General features: G+C 52.9%; 11 protein-coding genes across 11 annotated transcripts; 6 read left to right on the top strand and 5 right to left on the bottom strand.

Annotated features, from left to right (window-relative positions):
- Positions 1-23: 23 nt before the first annotated feature.
- Positions 24-1,259, top strand: VTN31DRAFT_4993 (uncharacterized protein; the record flags this gene model as incomplete). Its single annotated transcript, XM_069405442.1, has 1 exon — positions 24-1,259. The coding sequence occupies one exon, from the start codon at positions 24-26 to the stop codon at positions 1,257-1,259; it is 1,236 nt and encodes a 411-aa protein (XP_069260506.1).
- Positions 1,260-1,425: 166 nt separating this feature from the next.
- VTN31DRAFT_4992 (uncharacterized protein) lies at positions 1,426-2,545 on the bottom strand (the record flags this gene model as incomplete). The annotated part of the gene is made up of 3 exons (XM_069405441.1): positions 1,426-1,964; positions 2,057-2,426; positions 2,513-2,545. 3 exons carry the CDS (start codon positions 2,543-2,545, stop codon positions 1,426-1,428), a joined length of 942 nt encoding a protein of 313 aa, XP_069260505.1.
- Positions 2,546-2,836: 291 nt separating this feature from the next.
- VTN31DRAFT_4991 (uncharacterized protein) lies at positions 2,837-4,134 on the bottom strand (the record flags this gene model as incomplete). Its single annotated transcript, XM_069405440.1, has 3 exons — positions 2,837-3,545; positions 3,605-4,002; positions 4,063-4,134. The coding sequence occupies 3 exons, from the start codon at positions 4,132-4,134 to the stop codon at positions 2,837-2,839; spliced, it is 1,179 nt and encodes a 392-aa protein (XP_069260504.1).
- A 564-nt stretch (positions 4,135-4,698) lies between these two features.
- On the top strand, positions 4,699-5,153 carry VTN31DRAFT_4990 (uncharacterized protein; the record flags this gene model as incomplete). The annotated part of the gene is made up of 2 exons (XM_069405439.1): positions 4,699-4,974; positions 5,037-5,153. 2 exons carry the CDS (start codon positions 4,699-4,701, stop codon positions 5,151-5,153), a joined length of 393 nt encoding a protein of 130 aa, XP_069260503.1.
- Positions 5,154-5,971: 818 nt separating this feature from the next.
- Positions 5,972-7,273, top strand: VTN31DRAFT_4989 (uncharacterized protein; the record flags this gene model as incomplete). The annotated part of the gene is made up of 2 exons (XM_069405437.1): positions 5,972-6,514; positions 6,587-7,273. 2 exons carry the CDS (start codon positions 5,972-5,974, stop codon positions 7,271-7,273), a joined length of 1,230 nt encoding a protein of 409 aa, XP_069260502.1.
- Positions 7,274-8,133: 860 nt separating this feature from the next.
- Positions 8,134-9,703, bottom strand: VTN31DRAFT_4988 (uncharacterized protein; the record flags this gene model as incomplete). The annotated part of the gene is made up of 3 exons (XM_069405436.1): positions 8,134-8,810; positions 8,890-9,517; positions 9,572-9,703. The coding sequence occupies 3 exons, from the start codon at positions 9,701-9,703 to the stop codon at positions 8,134-8,136; spliced, it is 1,437 nt and encodes a 478-aa protein (XP_069260501.1).
- A 3,514-nt stretch (positions 9,704-13,217) lies between these two features.
- On the top strand, positions 13,218-13,871 carry VTN31DRAFT_4987 (uncharacterized protein; the record flags this gene model as incomplete). Its single annotated transcript, XM_069405435.1, has 1 exon — positions 13,218-13,871. The coding sequence occupies one exon, from the start codon at positions 13,218-13,220 to the stop codon at positions 13,869-13,871; it is 654 nt and encodes a 217-aa protein (XP_069260500.1).
- A 192-nt stretch (positions 13,872-14,063) lies between these two features.
- VTN31DRAFT_4986 (uncharacterized protein) lies at positions 14,064-14,998 on the bottom strand (the record flags this gene model as incomplete). Its single annotated transcript, XM_069405434.1, has 3 exons — positions 14,064-14,648; positions 14,705-14,920; positions 14,969-14,998. The coding sequence occupies 3 exons, from the start codon at positions 14,996-14,998 to the stop codon at positions 14,064-14,066; spliced, it is 831 nt and encodes a 276-aa protein (XP_069260499.1).
- Positions 14,999-15,091: 93 nt separating this feature from the next.
- VTN31DRAFT_4985 (uncharacterized protein) lies at positions 15,092-15,660 on the bottom strand (the record flags this gene model as incomplete). The annotated part of the gene is made up of 2 exons (XM_069405433.1): positions 15,092-15,336; positions 15,393-15,660. The coding sequence occupies 2 exons, from the start codon at positions 15,658-15,660 to the stop codon at positions 15,092-15,094; spliced, it is 513 nt and encodes a 170-aa protein (XP_069260498.1).
- Positions 15,661-16,298: 638 nt separating this feature from the next.
- On the top strand, positions 16,299-18,677 carry VTN31DRAFT_4984 (uncharacterized protein; the record flags this gene model as incomplete). The annotated part of the gene is made up of 4 exons (XM_069405432.1): positions 16,299-16,517; positions 16,570-17,033; positions 17,090-18,535; positions 18,587-18,677. 4 exons carry the CDS (start codon positions 16,299-16,301, stop codon positions 18,675-18,677), a joined length of 2,220 nt encoding a protein of 739 aa, XP_069260497.1.
- Positions 18,678-19,237: 560 nt separating this feature from the next.
- On the top strand, positions 19,238-20,681 carry VTN31DRAFT_4983 (uncharacterized protein; the record flags this gene model as incomplete). Its single annotated transcript, XM_069405431.1, has 2 exons — positions 19,238-20,008; positions 20,064-20,681. The coding sequence occupies 2 exons, from the start codon at positions 19,238-19,240 to the stop codon at positions 20,679-20,681; spliced, it is 1,389 nt and encodes a 462-aa protein (XP_069260496.1).
- Positions 20,682-20,700: the final 19 nt, after the last annotated feature.

Here is a 20,700-nt window from a genome sequence, read left to right as displayed (position 1 = left end):
CATTCTGGGGGGACGTGGACAAGATGGAAGCCAGATTTCAATACACCACGACCCACTCATCCGCATCACGAACACAGATTCCTCCCCGTCAGGCCTTGTCTGAACTATCTTCAGCGCCCCAGGTACCACCCACGCTCTCCCATAGTGTCCTCCCTCAAGTAAGGCTCCGGCAGGGCGACTCTGCCCTTGATGAATCAACTTTGGCGAGACGGGCAGCAGCCCTTCGACAACTAAATGGGAATCCTAGGCCGCTAAGCAGGCGGCCCCGAGAGCATAAATCAGCTGGGGGACGGTCCTCGGCTCTGGCCTCGCAGCCTGTATTGGTCCGGACCCGTTCAGACGTCGCCAATGAACGGCGAGAGTTCGGCGCGATGTCGTCCGCCTCAACGCCGCAGCGGACACCAGAGATGCCCTCGGTGCAGGACTTCACCATCGAGGCGATTCTGCGAGCCATTGAGCCGGACATCCGAAGCACGCTCGACTCAATTGCTGAGATTTGCGGCCGCAGCAGGCTCACCCTGTCTAATGAATACGGCAGCCATATCGCACCTTTTGGCGAGATTCGGATTCCTCCAGGAGGGCTAGGGACTGTCGACGAGACGCGAGCCAGCAGTGAAGGGTTTGGTGAGGACAGTGGTGCCAACGCTGACGACGATGCGAGCATTGGCGAGGGCCGGGATGCCTTGGGCGCAGCGTCGCACGGCCTCATCGAGGCACTACTGCAGACTGCTTTGGCCACGGGGTATCCGCAGGATCCGTACGGTCCGCGATATAACGGGTCGGTCTTTGCAGCCATCCAAAGCCCCAAGGTCGCAGCGGGAAAGGCTCCTGTAGCCAGGGAATTTCCCGCTGTACCAAAACCAACGAGCATGGCATTGCTTGGGGTCGCCTCTGACGATGCCGCCGACGCGAAAGCGTCGGAGCGGGCGACACCGGCGATGCTGTCTGAGTTTCATCTTGAAGCTCGCGCGAATAACTCGTTATGGCCACCTGTTTCTTCATCTTCCCCAGGAGAGTCGGCTCCTGACCAGGCCGCCAGCGGCCGTCGAACCGCCGATACAGATATGCAGTGGTTGATCGGCAATATCAATGGTTGGTTGGGCTGGCTGAAGTCAGTCGTGCGCAAGAATGGCCGCCAGAAGAAGGGCATGTCGGTGCCGCAGCAGCATTCTGCGGCGGCCAGTCTACGGGCAGTGCTCAATCGCTATCCATCGCATTTCCTTACGAACCAGCAGTCGGTGGTTGTCACCAACGGATGAAGTTTCATGACTTGATGACCCGTTACGATCTGAATGATGTCTATGATGCGGTTTCATAAAGTTCACTGTATGAGGTATCATGAATTATGGACAGTATGGACTTTGTTTACTTTTTTTTTTTTTTTTTACGTACCGACCGCGTCAAGCAAGTCAGGATCACGAATGATCAACTCCGTTCACCTTCAATCTTACCAATCAACTCCCTACTGAATCCTTCAAAGATAGGAAGGGACCAGCAGTCCTTGTACCTCTCCACCAGCGGCCGCGTATCCTCCGCCGCAGACTCCTCTCTCTGGGGCCTCTTCTCCTCACCCGCCGACGCATCATCATTCACCTCATCGTCATCTGCCCTAGCCCCCTCGACGAGCGCAGAGAACTTGATATCGATCGGCACGTACCCTAGGAACGGCACCCCCATCTCCTTCGCCATGACCTCGCCTCCACCACGCGAGAAGAGATTGCTCACCTCGCCGCAGCACGGACAGGTATACCCCGACAGATTCTCGATGACGCCGAGCACGGGGATCTGGGTCTTTGCGCAGAAATTGATTTCCTTGCGCACGTCTGACGTCGCGACGGCCTGCGGCGTGGTGACGAGCACCGCGCCGGCGAGGTAGGGTATTCGTTGGCTTTGAGCGGTGGATATTGAAGTCGATGCGTTTGTCAGGAGGGATTCCCCGATGGAAATGTGTTCATCGGAGGTACCTATCGTTTATTATTTCCAACGCATCAGAACCGGAAACACGTAGAAATTACTTCAACCGGGAAAAAAAAAAAAAAAAACAAAAAGAACCTACCAGGTGGCGTATCCACCAACAAATAATCCGTCTCCCCCCAGTATACATCTGTCAGAAACTGGCGCACCATGGCAGTCTTCTTCGGCCCACGCCAGATGACGGCATCGCCGCGGTCGCGCAGCAGGAAACCTAGCGACATACACCGCAGCGAACCCCGCGATCCGTCTTCCGTCGCATCGTAGACATCGACGGGGATCCATCCCTTCGCGGACTGTCGGATCTTTGCATCCTCACGGCCGACCAGGCGCGGGATCGAGGGACCCGTGAGGTCGATGTCGAGGATGCCGACGGATTTGCCCTGCAGAGTGAGCGCCAGGGCAAGCTGGAGGGTGACAGAGGATTTGCCGACTCCGCCTTTCCCGGAGAGGACCTGATTAGCGTGGCATTGGGATTAGTATGGGTTGGACTTTTTTTTTATGATTTCATCGATCCGATAAGATGAGGGGCCAAACACACCAGAACAATGTTTTTGACTCCGTCCAGAGGCATGTGTTCTTTTTGAGATATTTTCTACCCTGACTGCTCTGCCTGCGTCTTGCAATGAAGTCTGATGTAAACTGTCAGTCTTGAGGCGAATGGCTCAAGGTGAAGTTTCCTGGCTGCGTCATCGGAGCTTGAGCTTGATTGATAAGCATGTACGATTCTACGGCAGTTGAAAAAATAGTAATATTCAATGACAAAGAAAAACTTATTCATTATGCGTCTATCGGCCTCCCAATCTCATGAGATTTTACTGGAATCATATCTGTGCAGTAGTACATAACGAGAATCGTAGAACCACTATTGCCACTTCTGAACCACAACGCCGCCGCGCTTGAAATCGGGCAGGTCGCCCAGCACGGCAGACTTGTCGGTGAGCTCCTTGCTCGGGAATGTGGTCATGAGAACCCACGGCCGTGTCCGATTCTCGGGGCTTGCCGCAGCAACGAAATCGTAAACATCCCCAATTGTATGCGTGGTATTGAACCGTGACGTCAGCCGCGTGCCGTCGCCCAGTCGGATCTGCAGCGTGACTGTCGGCTGCGACTCGTCCACGTTCGGCTTAACCGGCTCTGTTGCGGGCGACTGCTCGGCCGGTTGGGAGGTGCGCACGGTCGGCGTCGGGCTGCCCAGTCGATGGCCCGATCCCGCAAACGGCTGGTATTTCGGCTTGGGCTTGACGTACTTCTCGTTGTGTTGCTTAATCTCCACGTCCACTTCCTGCCCAGGCTGGACGTTCATGATGGACAATGGGGCCCTCCCACGGCGGATGCCGTCCAGGATCTCCGCGTTCCGCGGGTCGTCCGAGCGGAACAGTTCACCGTCATCAACCGAAAATCCGTCTGCCCAAAAATGAAGTGTTCGGTGCACGCGGGGCGGTCGCTGCGGTCGACCTTCATTGGGATCCGGAATGATCTGGCTCGGGGTGTCGTCGCCGCCTAATGTTCGTGCCGTTCCAGTGAAGTATGTCTTCTTCTTTCTCGAATCATCGGATGGTGGAGGCTGTGCTCTTTGGAATCAAGTCAGATCACTAGGAAATTTTGCGCGAGGAGAACCACGAATTCTCACCTCTTGGCCTTCTCGATAATCTCCCGCTTGATATCGTCGGGATTCTGCACTGCGAGACCCGATTTCTCACCTCCCGCGAAAAAATCCTGGTTGTCATCATCCTCCGAGTCCTCGCTTCGTTGGCTCGTCAGATCTCCGAGCGTTGCAAACTTCTTCCTCGGAGCACTTCGAGACTGTGAGGGACGGGATGCCGCAACGGTGGCACCCCCGAGCGTGCGCGCGGTGCGAGGTGGCTCCGCAGGCTCTCCCGTTCCCAATCGGCGACCACCAGCAATATCACCACCACCAACACCAGCACTAGTACTCGGGGGATTCAGCATCTCCTCATCTTGGTCTGCGTAGTACTCTGCAACTGCGGCGTCGAGATCCCACCCATTTGCTTCTAAATATTGGTGAGCCTGGACAGGGAGAATTAGCACAGAAGAATTGTCGAGCACTTTGGAAGGAAGAGGGCATACGTCTGCAGTATCTGCCCCCGTCGTGGAGCAGAAGCGCGAGAGGAGCTCGTCATTGCTGGGAATAGCAGCCATCCTTGCGGCAGTGCACGACTGTCCGTCGATGGGTGAAGGCTGTCACAGATTCTCGAACCCGGCGAACAGCTCGGGCATGCAAGCAGAAATTCAGAGGAATACTTTGCGCAGCTCTCGACGAAGAAGATTATGTCGCTGACAACAAACGCGGGGCGTCGGTATGTAAGAGTACCGCGTACGAAGCTTGATGCCTGTGTCATCCAGCCGTCATCTTGCTACCTGATTGGTCGATACTCACCCCCCACTGTCCTCCATGGCGGTGACTTCAATAATGCCTGCACTATGAGGACAGTTTACTGGAAGTGACTGGTTCACTGCTGGCCTTTTCTCAGGGATCTATGGTCTGCGATTCGTATAACCTCCAGGCAGCCTGTAAGTAGTGTCTTGCCATGAAGCTGTCAAACACCACGCTGACTAAGCAGGACATTCGCCGATTCTCGCCGACATCATTCCCGGCGTCACATCTTCGGCAGAAGGGAGACTCAGGAGTACCTACTGTACTAACGACAAGCCGCGCCCATCGAATTGCGCCAGCACGATAACAGTCCAGAAGTGTGATCGAACATGTCGCGCCATCGCTCCGAGGAGCGCATTGAGCTCTCCGACTCCGCCTTGACAGTCCCCTCTGACTCGGAAAACTACTCGGCCAACAACGAGTTCTCCTCCTCACCGTCGGCGTCAAACTCGCCGCTAGTCCTTTACAAACCGCCATCGATATGGGGCATTCTACGGGGCGCAGCTATCAATCTCTTGCTGCCCTTCATTAACGGACTCATGCTGGGACTGGGTGAGTTGATTGCACATGAAGCTGCATTCCGGTTAGGATGGTCTGGAACAAAGGTGAGTTTCCCTGCTCTGAATCTCTGCCTGCAATCCGATCAATGTACTGACAGGCGCGGCAGATTTTCCCGACTTATCGACGCACGACACCAGTGGGACCGGGCATCGAGATGAGAGAGATCCGGGACAAACGGCGGACTCCCCAAACCGGTATCCAAGATGCAGCTGCTCTGGAATAGAGAACAGGACTCGTCATTCCATTTTGCTCTGCTACACGCTCGCCAAGTGCGAAGTCTGTGGACATAGTGTGCATACTAGAGTACTCACTGGTGGAACCAAGCCGGGATTGGTCGGTTTCTGTCTACAATTGCATGAATCTGGGCGGTGTTTTGGCGTATATTGGTTTTTTTTGATTCAATCTGAGAAATTATTATTCCTATTCCTGGGGTGCCTTCTAGGGTTAAAGTGAAGCGTTGATTGAAACGATCCCTCGTACGATTAGTTACTCACTTACTCGTACAAATACGTAGCCCGCGATGTTGATGCTGGAACGATCCTGTGATGTGATTGGTCTGCTGATTCATCCGCCCGGCAATAAAAAGCTTGGCACCTTGTGCGCGGAGAGAAAAAATAATCGCAAAGCTCAGGTACCATGCTCAAGAGCCATTGACCATGCTGGGCGGCTATGGTCTATCGCGGTCCGCCGCGACTGCAAAGGTCACGAGCGGACGACTGACGCTGTCGCTCAATTCCAGCCGCTCGGTTCGTATTCCAAGTTGCATTGCCCGAGACAATTGCCAGAGTATAGTATTGACAGAACGATTCCGTGATTAGCTCTCGACGGCCGTTTTCCGGTCTACTCGGGAAACGAGAAGAATTGCCGGCACTCAGATCGGGGTCATACCGGCAGCGTCCGGTAGAGGTTCACTGCCGGCGGTGTCCCAGCTGGCCTTTGTTCGGTTCAATTCGACCGATTCGACTGCGACGTCGACGACGACGCCGCCCGACGCCGCATCTGCGACCGAGACTACGGTCAACACAATCAATATCAACGGGAATGAAGTGCCGGATATTCCGGAGAAGATTGGGTACTTGCACGAGCGTGGGGATGGACTACGGCTGGGGCCCGACGTCTCTTGTGCAATGGGTCGTCGAGCACATCCATATCTACAGCGGCCTGCCGTGGTGGGCGAGTATCGTCGCGACGGGCATCCTGACGCGACTCGTACTGGCCAAGCCCGTGATTGACTCGATGGAGACGGCAAACAAGGTGAGGAAACTGCGGGCCATCACGCAACCCATCACGCAGCGCATGTGGCACTTTCAACGGGTCGGCAATACGCTCGAGGTCGCCAAGGCACGGGCCGAGCTGCAGGATATCCATCGGGAACATGGTGTCAACCCGATCAAGGGGTTCCTTCCGCTCCTGATTCAGATCCCCATCGGGTTCGGCACGTTCCGGTTAGTACGAGGCATGGCGGCGTTGCCGGTGCCGGGGTTGGCGACGGAGCAGTTGGGGTGGCTGTCGGATATGTCACTCAGTGATCCGTTCTATATCCTTCCTCTGGTGGCTGCAACAACAATCTATTTCAATCTCCGGGTGGGTGTGCCAACAACGAAACAGAAATTCGTCGTGAGGAGCTCCCTTTTTGCTGACTACATGACATGATAGCTATCCGCCAAACAAACTCCCCCCGGATCGATCCTGAACAGCCCCATGGCGCCCGCGACGCGGGCCATCATACCCGCAATCTCCTTCATTGCCATGTCGTGGCTGCCGAGCGCGCTCCAGCTCTACTTCACGACGACCGGCGCGATGGTCTTTGGCCAATCCTGGCTCCTCTCCTTTCCCAAGGTCCGCCAAGCGCTCGGGCTCTCTCCACTAGCCGTTGAGCCAACGAGCCAGGGCACCAACACCACCAGCGGTCCGCAACTGCGCCTCATCGACCAGATGGTCGAAGCGCAGCGGGCACGGGCGATGGGGCAAACCCCGACCGCTTCCGAGCAACAACCCGCCGACATGAACGTCAGCGCCATCGACCGCATGATGGCCAACATCAAGAAGAACCTCGCCGAGGCCCGTCGGGACGCCACGGAGCGCCTGAACCAGATCACGGGCCAGGATCAGCAGGCGTACAACGCGGATGGGTCCCCCGCGCCGCCGCCCCGGCTGAGCAAGAAGGACCTGAAGGTCGCGGCGGAGTATCAACGGCGGCGGCAGGAAGAAGAGGACGCGCTGCGCGAGGAGCGCAATCACGCCCGACGGGAAGCGTACCTGCGGGCGATGGAGCAAGAGCAGCAACAGAGCGGCGCGCAGGCGTGGCGGAAGCATCGGAAAACTCCCGCGAGAAAACTCTAAAAAAAAAACCTTCGTCCTTCCCACCCCCACCCACCCTGCAGACTCTCTCCTTCCGGAGATTTTCTCTCCCCGTCTTTGTTCTGAAACTTAACTCATTCAGCGGCGTCCTTTGGGTTTGTTTGCTTTTTGTTTTTTTTGTTCCTATTCTTTGATGATGATGATGGAGCGGGCCGAGCAGGAGTGGAAATGTCTGAAGCATGGCAGAGTGGCATGCATGTAGAATATAGGTAGTCTTTGGATCTACAGAACCCTTCTCTGTAGGTAGATCTCTTTCTTCTGGACAATGTATTTAGTTAGTTAGAACTGTTTACAATCAATCGTCGCTCCCAAGTGGCCCCCTTCGAATAGTCCTTGTTAACCGCAAGTTTAGCCACAGCACTCATGCAAAATGCGATGGATTCTGTCTATGGATGTACAGTACTAATAAACCGTCAAATACAACACGCGTAGTAGTAAAAGTATGTATCAGAAAATAAGGGGGGAGAAGAAGAAAACGAAAGAGAAATCAAACATGTACACCACTCCACTCAACGTCTTCGCCGCAAGCACGACTTTTTCAACGCTTCAACACCGAAAGAGTATGCCATCGGGCCGAGGAAAAAGTGGAAAAAAAAGCAAGATCCTGTCTGCTCATGATTGATTAAAAAAATGGCATCGTTTATAAAGTCTCCTAGTCAACTACTGGGACTTAGCTGTCAGTAAAGGAAAACAAAAAAAAAAAAAAAAAAAAAAGAAATGAAGGTCTAGGACTTTACCATAGCAGTGATGGGGTATCGAAAACACCAGGGATCCCCAAAGTGAAACCTCTTCCCCCCAAACGAGGTCAAAGCGAGGAAATTAAAATACAGTCAAAAAAGGATCTAGTTTGTCGGTCGTTCCGTCATGGGAATCGAGGGTGTGTTCCTCTCCTCCTTCTCAAAAAACTTGTCCTCCAGTTTCTGCGTCATCCGAGCACAGAAGGGATCGACGTAATTGGTCCACAATGAGGCAACGATGTAAACCATGACGAGCCAGGTCGGGATGGCAATGCAGAACACCCACGGCGGGCGGCGCTTCAGCCACGGAGGCTGGACAGGCTGACCATCGGGTCCGGTGGTCCATACCCACGGCTGGCCGCTGATGCCATAGAGCATCCAGACGAGGGGCACACGCAACATCGTACCATGCGTCAGGTACACGGAGAAGCTGTGCTTTCCAAGCCACAGGAACAGCCGGTTGGAGAGGATCTCCATCGTCGTCGGAGAAGAGATGATTGCCAGAATGATCAGATCCAAACCCAGCGCACTGTACCGACGGCCAATGTTGGAGTCCTTCGGGAAGATCCGGTGCGCCCACCACTCCATCTTCTTGGACCACTCCGCGAGATCCGGGCGTTCACCTGGATAGGACGCAATGAAAAGCCCACAGATGGTGGCAACCAGGCAGAAGAGTCGGCGCGGCCAACGCAGCTTCCGGTTATTGATGAAGTCCTTGTAAAACTGCTCGTTGGACAAGTCGGACAGAAGCATGCCGAAGAGGGCCTGCAGCTGGAATGTCTCTGAATCGACATGTGAGTATTTTCCTTTTCCGACCAAAGGGCGAAAGCACGATGGTGTGGAAAAAAAAAATCTACTTACCGACATTGACAAAGTTACTCTGGTGGTAGTAGCCTATCAAGATGAGTAGGATCAAGGCGCGCCATTTGAAGGTGCAGTACATGGTGGCGAAGGTCACAATATAGACCACCATGGATGCATTCAGTAGAGGCAGCAATGCCCACTGATGGTCATCGTAGGCCATGTAACCCGTGGTCCAGACACCCAGGAAGTTCTTGAACAGCCGGAGGATCTCCTTCCACAGCGAATCTTCAAGGTCGGGAGAGGCATACCGGCACCAATCGCTGTCAGACCGGTTCGCCACAGTGAAACCACCCAACTGCGCAATGAGCCACGAGCAGCACATGGCGATGGTTGCAGGGAAGATCAGGCGCGGAGGACGGCGGAAGGCACTCTTTGCAATCGAGGAAAAGGCACCCTGGATGTTCCCCGACCGCCGCAACCTCAGCGGCTTCAACGCACAGACATAACCCGTGAGGAATCCGAAGATGGTGACTCCAATGCGGCCTTGCCAGGGAATCCGCAGAATCGGCAGTTGCAGTAAGCGAGGCGGCACGTCCGGGTTATCTCGCGGGGCAAAGAGTTCGTAGTCCCATGCTCGAGCGAGATGGGTGAGAATGACGAGGAAGGAGGCCATGCCACGAAGGCCCTGGAGTCGTTAGTCCATCCGCAGCGGTGATGTTGATCCTGCTAGCCTACATACCTCAATCCATACTACGGTTTTCCTCGGATCCCCCCGGACCGGGGGATCCCCTTGGTTCCATGGGAGAAGCTGCGCTGGCGACTTCTCTGCCAGGAGGGAATAGAGATGATATGCCGGCCGCTTCAACATCATTGTGGAGCAAAACGAATGGACCGTTGAATGGGCAGCATGTCAACTAGTGGGAAGGGCCAGCTCGACGGAGCGGAACGGAGAGGGAAAAAAAAATCTTGAAAAGATAGTGAAAAGAGATCGAAGGGGAGAAGTCCAGCCAGAAAGACCAAGAGAGAGTGAAAGTGACTTGTAAGGAATTAGTGGCAGGGCTTGGGGTTCAGGGGATGAACTGGAGACTCTTGACGGATGGGTTCCTTGACGGTACAGTAAGTAGTAGTTACAAAAAATTGTACTTGTATGCTTACGAGTACGGAGTAAGTACTTTACAGAGAACCCTTCGACGACGATTAGCCCCGTCTGGGCCAACTACCAGTTACAGTAATCTTCTTGTTTTTTCAATGCCGCCATGCGCAAAATCCGCAACGGGCTGATGAGTAAGCATCCATTCTCAGTCTTGATGGGCTGAGACCTCGGAATCCCGAACCTCAAACTCTGCATTAGTGTCTTGGCAGTCTTGGCACCATTGGGCAACAATGGCCTTTCACATGTTGGCATTTAGGTTAGGATAGGGATGGCAAGCAAAGGCAGGATTCAAGGTTGAAGTCCAACGTGGTATGAGTTAGGTTATGATAGTCATTCGCTTTCCTTCAAACGCTTCATGATTGTCTTGTTGTACATCGATGCCCGTTGCGGCGACCAGTACCCGCAGCCTCCTGATACCCCTGAGCCCTGAGGCCCTGAAGCAGACAAAGTTTGGGGACAGGACTCCGTATAGACTCTGGGTCCTCCATAGTTTACTAGTAGTCCATAACCCATATCACTCCATAGACTACAGTACAGGTATGTTATCCAGGTTACCTTACTCCATACGGTGAGCGATTTCACTGATTTGGTACCGAAAAGCTTCTCGAATCTCACACTTGTCAACTTGGCAGATCCGCCAGCGTTCATCAATCGTCGGCCCTGACGCCGACTGACCGACTCTCTTGCACCGAGTGAACCACGGGAAGCACGGATCCCGGAATCCACCGAAATACCTACGGAGTAGACTACATACGGGGTAAGGGTTAGACCGTTAGAATTGGGTACGAGGACGAGTACGAGAACTACGAGGTAACCTAGTTATGGCAAAAAGCAAGTCAGTTAAAAAGTTCCTGTGACGGTTTGACGGCGTTCTTTTCTTTTCTTTTTTTACTAACAGACGCGTAAGTTGTACGTATGTAGTCTCAGTCCTGACTGCAGACTCCCTGTGCCCTGTGGTAACCGACGTTCTTGAAAACTTCAACGTGGCGTATTTCTTACAACTCGGTTAGGTAATTGAAACTGAATCGGCACGAGCGGGCCCGGACCACCAGGGCGAACTGCTTCCAAGACGGCCCTGGTCTGTGGCAACTCGTCAACAGGAGACTGTCTGTCTGTCACAGCCGAGAGGCTTGGCATCTTGGTAATGTACTGTGATTGGCCGGGGATGAGATCCATTCAGAAGTCCGGACTGGTGGCATGCAAACCAAGCAAACACCTCAAATTTGGACGAGCTGACGACAACTCAGGGAATCATACTCGTACATCTACATCGTTGATGACCTTCATTATCAAGTATACAGGATTCCGTCATGTCCACATGGATTATGTACGGTGTATGGCTGCATAAGTGGATGAAATTAAGACGGACCTTGAAGGTTGCACCCGAACCCCAGCGCTGTTCGTGCCCTTGGCATGCATGCCCGCATCGTTCTTGGAGTTTAGCTGGACTCCCTGGCGGCGAGCGGTAGGATGGAAGCAAACCGGGAGTTTTATCACCACCCAGCTAGTCAACGGTTTAGCCGGAATCGACAGAGGTAAAGGACAACATGCGAGCAATCACTGGTTTAAATAAGCTACACCTATCTGACCAACTGAGATCCTGGGTGGCAGATAACTACAGTACATAGTTAGGCGAAGTGGCTTCCTCTTGGACCTGAACAGTGGGGGGGGTGGCCTTTATTAATTGGCGGATTTGGCGCATTTAGGTTCGTTAACTCACCTCAATTCTTACCTAGGTGCTGTTCCCACTGCAAGGGAACATGTCGAAGAGCTGCACCGTGCACATCCAAACTCCGAAACGGATAGACGGACATACAAGTAACCTACTGTATGTCCTCCGTACGAGTACGAAGGTCAGTCAAGACTCATCCGGGGTCACTGAAGCCCGTGTCAATGTGACACCTCTTTTTCTTGAGCCGTTGAAGAATCTGACCCAGATTTTCTTTCTCGTTGGTCTCACTCTTTTGTTGGCTCGCGAGTTCGGCCGTTGTGGGGAGAAAATTTCGCCTGGTCATGTGGAGGTTGGCGGCCGAACCCAACCAGCCAAACCAACGGGACGGTTGCACTCTCCCAGTCCCAGCAGGTGTTTCAACTCCTAACGGAGGACACATAACCTACAGAAGTTCACTCGTAGCACGGTAGCAGTCTAGGTTAGGTTATGTTTCTCCAGAGTACAAGCGGCGAGCCAGTCCTGTCCATGGCTCTGGAAAACACAGGGGAGGTGTTTGATGTGGAGCCACGGACCTTGTACCTCGCTGGTCCTGCTCCTGCCCGTCATGCAACCCAGCGCCAACGGTCAACTGCCATAACTAACGGCTAAGCACGTGACATACCTGGATCACATGACTTTGACAGAACCCTAATTTGGAGCGTGGTCTTCTCATCTCCCAGCAGCCCATCATTGATGAATAATTGCAGTCATGGAAGACATTCTCCTCCTCTCGTTGACGGCAGAACCAGGCATTGTGTTTAGTAGAGATGTCGCGCGTTGCCGGCTTTCAACGTCGATGAGTTCGCACTCTGACAGCATTTTGTTCCTTCCTCGCTTTGTCAATTCCTCCCCGTCTCACAGCAAACGATGACTTGGAAGAAAGTTATAGTAACTTGAGGACTTTTCTCTTGGGTTGAGTTTGGCTATAAGATTGGTCCTACGGCAGGGGTAGCAAAATCAACGCTGATGCAAATGCCCCGTCGGCTTCATGGAGGCATCATTGGTAAGTCACCCGCGGCTGTGACACCTCTGTCGGACGAGGAGGTATGACAACATGTTCTTCGAAGACGTGCAGTGAAATAGGGAGCTTCCTTTATCTATATGCTTTACCAACCCAAAAGTGATCCTTTACGTTCAAAGATCCAGCCAAATTATGAATCACCGACGACATGACTTGACCTGGAAAAAAAAAAAAAAAAAAAAAAAAAAAAAAAAAAAAAAAAAAAAAAAAAAAAATTCAAAGATCCAGCCAAATTATGAATCACCGACGACATGACTTGACCTGGAAAAAAAAAAAAAAAAAAAAAAAAAGTCACAAAGTTTCCATTAGCTCCTTGGTTTCGAATGCATTACAAGGCACATATGATAGCAATGGCTGACAGATTTCTCAAACCTCCAACCGGTATGGCCCGCAGCCTGATCAGAACGAACCGACCAGTCGGTGGACCAGTGCTCCATAAATTCGCAATCTGCGGACACACGGTGGAAAAGGATCACCGCAAACCCCCTCCAAAGCACACCATGGCATCGGCAGCGATGCCCTCGGACGGGAGCGATCTCGTGCTCTGGAACCTCCGCTGCATGGACTGCGACTGGATCCACACGGTGGAGAAGCGCGTGTGCGAGTACATCAAGACCGCCATCGAACTACTCGAGAAGATGCGCCTGCAGAGAGGCCCCAGTGACAAGTTCCGGGTTGAAGTGCAGCGGGTGGAAGGGAACAAACGGTCCAAGATCATCACCACCATCTGGATCCATGACACAAGTCTCGGTGAAGGGGGAAGTTGGACCTTTTACAGCTGCGTCGCAGTGCCGGCCAGAATCGTCGACAGCCATCAATCGTACAATTGGCAGGCCTATCTCTCCCTCGTGGATGGTAACGAGAAAAAGCGTGCCCTTCGTGACAAGGTCCGTTCGATCCAGTTCTGCATTGATGATATCGTCGCGAGTTTCGAGGCAAGGTGGAATGAGCCAGTACTCAGGGACCCTCAGCCGGACGTGCCGCGGCCAAACAGTGCCACTGATACGTTACCGACGCTGAAGTTTGTGGGAAATGAAATTATCGACCGGGATCCTAACTCGAGCGATCACAATGATCTGTTTGAGACCCTCGATCAGTTTTCGGAAAAGCCTCCACCAGACAGCTCTGGATGGCTTGATAACACGGCTTTGTAGAGCTCCCTGTTCTTGTTTGTGGCTGGCAGTGGTGGCCAAGTCATCTTGGACCAAGATTTGTTTCCAGTTAATGCGAATTGCACTTTGATGGAGCATGGAAGTTTGCTTTTCAACCAGGCAGTAGTAAGTTGTTTCGTACTTCCCACATTTTGCACCCTAAGTACGTGAGGATCACACTGCCGTATCAAATTATTAGTCCTCAAAATCGGAGCTTGCCACAGATGCCGATCTTGCTTGTATCCCCCGTGGTTGCTCACTGCACTGTCCGGCTGCTCTTGTGTTAAGCATAGTCAACAACTTTTGATCAATCCATTGTTCGAGTCCACCCTCCCAGTCATACAAGATTTCTGTCTCGGCCTTCATGTTCAACATCAGCATGGTTTGCAATTGCGCACGCCATTCCGGTTCTGGGCCACCATCCGCTAGTACAGGATTACGCGTGAGCATATCTCGAGCTTTCTTGACGTCGCGAGGACGCAGTGGGATGAGACTACCAGTCTCGATCCCGCCAAAGGAATCTGAAATACGTGTGCCAATCCATTCCAACTGCGGAGCGTCGAGTCTGGAGTTCTCGTGAGAGTGTGCAATTGAGCCGTACTTGTAGGTGGACATGATGGCTATCCCGTCAGGGTCCGCATCGACCAGGACGCACAAAGGTGGAAATGTTGCTGGAGCCATGACTTCAAGGTCTGGCAAGGCATTACTACGACCTGTAGCAGCAATATCCGAGAGGAGGTGAACAAACTCGCGCGTCAACAGATCTGGGTAGCCTTTGCCCTGGAAGTAGTGAGCATGAAATGCAAGACATCAAATCCCAGAACACAATGACCCACGGTGATAAGAACTCCCTCCCCGGCAGCGGATCTGAAGTGGTACTGGCTATGCACGAGCCTTCGAAATACTGCCTGTCGGAGCTCCTGGGTCATTATCTTTGCGACGAAGTTCCTGCGCACGATCCCACTTCTTACCTCCTTTTCAATGACGAGAATCCAAGACACTCCTGACAGGTCTATGCTGGCGATATTACCAAGTTGAGGGATAAGGATGTCCTATCTTGCTCAGACCACCGTAGATGTGGAAGGCAAACAAGCTCCTACCTCCGATGCCATTGGTGATGCGCCCTGCATCGGTTTTGAGACGCATCCCGCAATCAAGCCTTTCGCAACGGACACCTTGGAGCCTTGGTGTCAGTTCCGCAGCCTGTGTTCATATCGCTGCTTTCACACATACAACACGCAACGAGGTCCGGTCCACTCCAATGGTATAGGCAATATCGTCGATGAGCGTATCCACCACCCGCTGTGTCCCAAATAGCATCGGGTCATTGTAGTAGATATCCCTGCGTCTTTGTTCAGTAGGAAGTCCGTGTCCACGACAAGGAGGGCGGCTCGCCAGAACCTTTTCGTAATTATTGATTTTGTCATTACAGTTTCGTGGATCAGGCAGAGGACTCGAAGGGCGCAACCTACAAGGTCCGTCGGCAAACAGAGTACGAGGCAACCAAGTGACTTGAGGACATACTGAATTTCCAGGCTTCGTATGGTGTCTCCCCTGGCCACGAATACGTCATGTAATGATCCTGCGGATCTGCTTCAAGAGATGGACCCTGCATATCTGTACCGTGCCGTTCAGAGTTCCCAGAACTGCGTGTCAGCGGCCTTCGTTTCAATGTTATCGATGGTGCCGGCACCGGCCGCAGGAATTCTCTCAGGATGGCCGCTAGGATACGCTCCACAAACTGAATAACTGGATCATCGGACTGGTCTAAGCCAGCTCGAGGAAGAGGCATTGGGATTAATCATCGCCCAGTCCATTAGGTACAATTGAAGATGACGCTATGGCTGAAGATGTGCTGGAAGCATTGAATTCGACTTCCGTCTTGCGTACAGTACTTGCCATTTCTGCAAATGAGGGTCGCGGTTTCTCGTTACGTTCCGGAGGCAACTCGCTCTTTCCCCAGTCCTACTTCCATCTGGGAACTTGTGGAAGGAGGGACTTTCCGCCGCTGGAAGAAGCTCAAAGCCTCCTTATGCTTGCGCTAAAGAACAGGTCATGGAGATGATAGAGACTGAACAGCGAAATTCACATTGCGAGCCAGAGTTCCATCATTGTTCGTAAAGTAAGGTCACTGGACTATGGAGTTCTTGACCTGGCTACTCCATACCTTTATTAGATAGGGACCGTGAGGTAAGTACTACTCTGAAGGAGCAGCCGGAGTGTCGGACGGTCCGGACTCCGCCCAGGGGAAATCTGGGATGCCAAGAGTTACTAATATCTTGGCATACCAAGAAGGATTAGCCTCCAGAATCGATAGCGGCGATCAGCATGTGGTTGATCTCCTGCTCCCAACATCGGGGAGCTCAATTGCACAAGCGTACCTCAGTACGGACTCTCGCAGTCATTCTTGTGTGTGTGGGTGGCTGTCAAATGGCAAAGGAAGCCAACGGCGCCCCCATTGCTGGGTGGAAAACCCCAGCAAATGGCCATCTGTCTAAGGATGCCAATGGGGACGACAAAACCGATTACTCGAGATGGAGGCTGCACGACAATGACGGACGTTTGACATGGCGTTACCTTCAGTCGGATGAGGAGAACGAGAAATGGCCCCAAACGACCTATGACAAGTATCATCTAGGACTTCCTACGGTCAGTCAGTGTGCCGATGACTTGGAGCGCACAACGCTAACATCTCAGTTAGGGCCTCCCGGAGCTGCCAAAGGCCAAAACGCCTCGCCAAGCGGCGGAAAATGGGTTGTCCTTTTTTTCCAATCTCCAGATGCCCACAGGTCATTGGGCATGTGAGTACGGGGGTCCAATGTTTCTTCTTCCAGGAGTCGTCATTGCCTGGTATGTCACCAACACGCCGATACCCCCCGAATACGCAGTCGAGATCAAGAGGTATATTTTTGCTCGACAGCACCCTGTCGATGGTGGTTGGGGCTTGCACATCGAAGGCCACAGTTCTGCATTTGGTACAACCATGAACTACGTTGTGCTTCGACTGCTGGGTGTGAGTGAAGAAGATCCACGAATGGTCAAGGCCCGTGGTCTTCTGCATAAGTTTGGTGGTGCCTTGTATGCGCCTCACTGGGCCAAGTTCTGGTTATCTGTTCTGGGAGTCATGAAATGGGAATGTGTAAACCCTGTTCCGCCAGAGCTATGGTAATGTTTGGATAGTTCTCTTCAAGCCACATCAATGCCTGCTAACGGCCACTCAGGTTGTTGCCCGACTGGGTGCCCTTTGCGCCTTGGCGCTGGTGGATTCATATCCGCATGGTTTTTCTTCCCATGAGTTACATCTGGTCCAAGAGGTGGAGTTTACCACCCAATCCGCTCACGGAGCAGCTGAAGGCCGAACTCTACACACAGCCATACGATACCATTGACTTCGCTGCGTATCGCGCATCAATCGCGGAGGAAGACAACTACTACCCGAAATCTTTCATCCTCAACCTGCTGAACTGGTTTCTAGTCACCTTGTGGATTCCATTTCTCCGCTGGGAGTCCTTGGTTAAGCGTGCGGAAGACTGGGCGTGGGAACTCATCCGGATGGAAGATGAGAATACCTTCTATGCCGGGCTCGCACCCGTCAGCAACCCAATGAACTTTGTTGCTTGCTACATCCACGATGGAGAAGGCAGTTACTCCGTCCGAGCTCACCGAGAAACCCTCCATGAATACCTCTGGGTTAAAAACGAAGGCATGCTTTGTAATGGCACAAACGGCGTCCAAGTCTGGGATACGGCTTTCGCCGTCCAAGCCATCGTTGTCGCCGGTTTTGCAAATGACGAGAGATGGCGGCCCATGCTTGAAAAAGCTTTGGAGTTCCTTGACAACCATCAACTGCGTGAGAATGTCCCGGATCAAGAGAAATGCTACCGTCAACACAGAAAAGGGGCATGGCCCTTCAGCAACAAAGTTCAAGGGTACACAGTGAGCGACTGCACAGCGGAGGGGCTCCGATCAACGCTTCAATTGCAGGAGATTTACGGGTTTCCCAAGAGGATTTCTCTAGACAGACTGAAGGATTCGGTGGACTGTCTTCTCTTGATGCAGAACGACACTGGTGGCTTTAGCGAGTATGAGAAAAGACGCGGATCACCACTCTTGGAGTGCCTGAATGCCGCAGAGGTGTTTGGAGGTATCATGATCAGCTACGATCATGTTGAATGCACCACGGCATCCGTCACCGCTTTGTCCTTGTTCAGCAAGTTCTACCCCGATTACCGAGCCGATGAAATCCGGGCTGCCCAGCACAAAGCTGTTGCCTATATCAAGCGTGTCCAAAGGAAAGACGGCAGTTGGTACGGATCGTGGGGAATTTGCTTTACTTACGCAGCCATGTTCGCGCTCGAAAGCTTGCGCAGTATTGGCGAGACCTACAGCACGAGTGCGTACTCACGGCGCGGGTGCGATTTTTTGGTGTCCAAACAGAAAGAAGATGGGGGCTGGGGCGAGTCCTATCTCAGCAGTGAGAAGCACGTCTATGTGCAGCACGAGAAATCGCAGGTTGTGCAGACTGCCTGGGCATGCCTGGCTCTGATGGAAGCAGAGTATCCAGACCAGGATGTCATCCGCCGCGGAATCAAGTTGATCATGTCCCGCCAACAGCCGAATGGCGAGTGGCTCCAGGAGGCCATTGAGGGCGTCTTCAATATGTCCTGGTAAGTTCCGAATCCCAACTGAGTCTCAGGCCTTGAGACTGACCTGATCAGCATGATCTCGTACCCGAACTACAAGTTTTACTGGCCTATTCGAGCATTGGGATTGTACGCGAAAAAGTATGGTGACGAGGAGCTTCTGTAGTCAAAATCAGGACGCGTAATCATAATGTTTAGACCTACCTTCGAATTGTCGGGATTTGAAGAGCGGATTTAGTTAACTATGAAATATTACTTAGTTACACTACGGAGTACAAATTTGTCTCGATACCCCTTACCTACTAACATATGTACTACAAGTATGAGGTACGGTGATAAGGTACGTCATAAGAGGGCTGAAGGGGTCACGTGCGAATGAACTCTCCTCGTTCAGCGGGGAGACTGAGCGGGAGAAGGATCTTAGATTCACTTGAACATAAACAGCTTCGAGTCTAATTTCTAAACTCGGCTGCTTTCAAGTCCTCTGTCGTGACTCCGACAGATCTATCACGACATCGACGTTCCTTTCGAGCGCCTCGATTCCCAATACGCAATCCAGGGCGATCATAACACGGCACTACTAAGTACATGAAGTAAGGCCGCCTCTCTTACTTACATCGATAACAGTACTGTAAGCCTACTCTAGAAAGCACTTGTTGTGTTGGCGTATAGGTCATAGACCGCCGCTGTTAACCTCTCAAAGACAGACACCCCTGCACAGCAAAGATGAACGCGGCAAACGAAGGGGACAAAGCGTTGACAAACTCCGACTTGCCGGCGGCGATCAAGCACTTCACCACGGCGCTCAAGGAACACCCACGCGCACCGAGCTACTACATCAAACGAGCAACGGCATACACGCGTCTCAAGCCGGCAGATGGTGGCCCAGATTTCCACAGCGCGCTCCGAGACGCCGAGATTGCGGTGTTGCTTGCACGCGAGCGCGGTCGGCTGGAGCTGATCCTCGACGCGCAGATGCGCCGCGCAGTAGCTCTGTACCACCTCGAACGATACGGAGATGCGGGGCTCCTCCTTGACTACATCGATAGCAAGATCGATCGTAGCGAACAAAAGGCCGAGCCGGGCATTCCAAAGCCGAAGCAGTCGTCTCATAGACGGGACGAGGAGCTCTCTATCTGGCGAATCAAGCTGAAGGGGAAGGTTGATCGACTGAATCCCAATGATGACAAGCTCAAGGTCACGATCAAGGAGTTCCCCGAGGGGCTAGATACGTCGGAGGATGCGCTGAGAAGGGCTTTGACATCCCCTGCGGATGCCAAACCCGATGATGCCTCCGGTGCTGAGAAGACTAAGGACTCTCAGCTGAATGTTCAAGGTCCTGGAGCTTCGGCACCAATGACCGCGGGCCCGGCCGCGCCGCAAGTTCCGTCCAAAATCCGGCACGAATGGTACCAGTCCAACGATAGGGTGGTCATCACCGTGTACGCAAAGGGGGTTAAGAAAGAGGATCTGGACGCTGATCTCCAAGAGACGTCTGTAAGTTTCAACACAGAGCCCTCTGAGAAGTCTCGTGATTAACTGTTGTATGCAGGTCTCTGTCCAGTTTCCGCTGCCCTCGGGTACGACATTCTCCTTCAACCTCGATCCTCTCTTCGCACCAATTGTTCCATCTGAGTCGAACGTGTCGGCGACACCAAGCAAGGTCGAAATCTTACTACGCAAGAAGACGCCTGCCCAGAAATGGAACTCTCTGGAGGGTTCCCAGTCGGAGGCCAAATCATCAGGAACAACAACGGCGACAACAGCCAACACCGCATCCAACACAACGCCCACCATAGCACCCACGTCTAGCGCACCAGCGTACCCAACATCGTCCCGCCACGGTGCGAAGAACTGGGACAAGGTCGCTGCCGATCTTACCGCAAAGTCCAAGAAGCCGAAGGAGAAAAAGCCCAAGGAGAGGAACGATAAGAAGGGCAACGACGACGGCGGCGACACCACCTCTTCCGACATGGGAGAGTCGGACGCTGAATCGATCGATTCCGAGTACGGCGGGGATCCCGTCGACGCCTTCTTCAAGAAACTGTACGCAAAATCCGATCCGGATACTCGTCGGGCGATGGTGAAGAGCTTTTATGAGAGTCAGGGCACGGCCCTGAGTACGAATTGGGAGGAGGTGAGCAAGGGGAAGGTTCCAGTAAGAGAGTAGACATATATTTTTTTGGTTA

This window comes from Thermomyces dupontii (assembly GCF_041956625.1).
Source record: "Thermomyces dupontii strain NRRL 2155 unplaced genomic scaffold VTN31scaffold_4, whole genome shotgun sequence".
NCBI classification, from domain to species: Eukaryota; Fungi; Ascomycota; class Eurotiomycetes; order Eurotiales; family Trichocomaceae; genus Thermomyces; species Thermomyces dupontii.
This window is presented reverse-complemented; position numbering and strand designations above follow the sequence as displayed.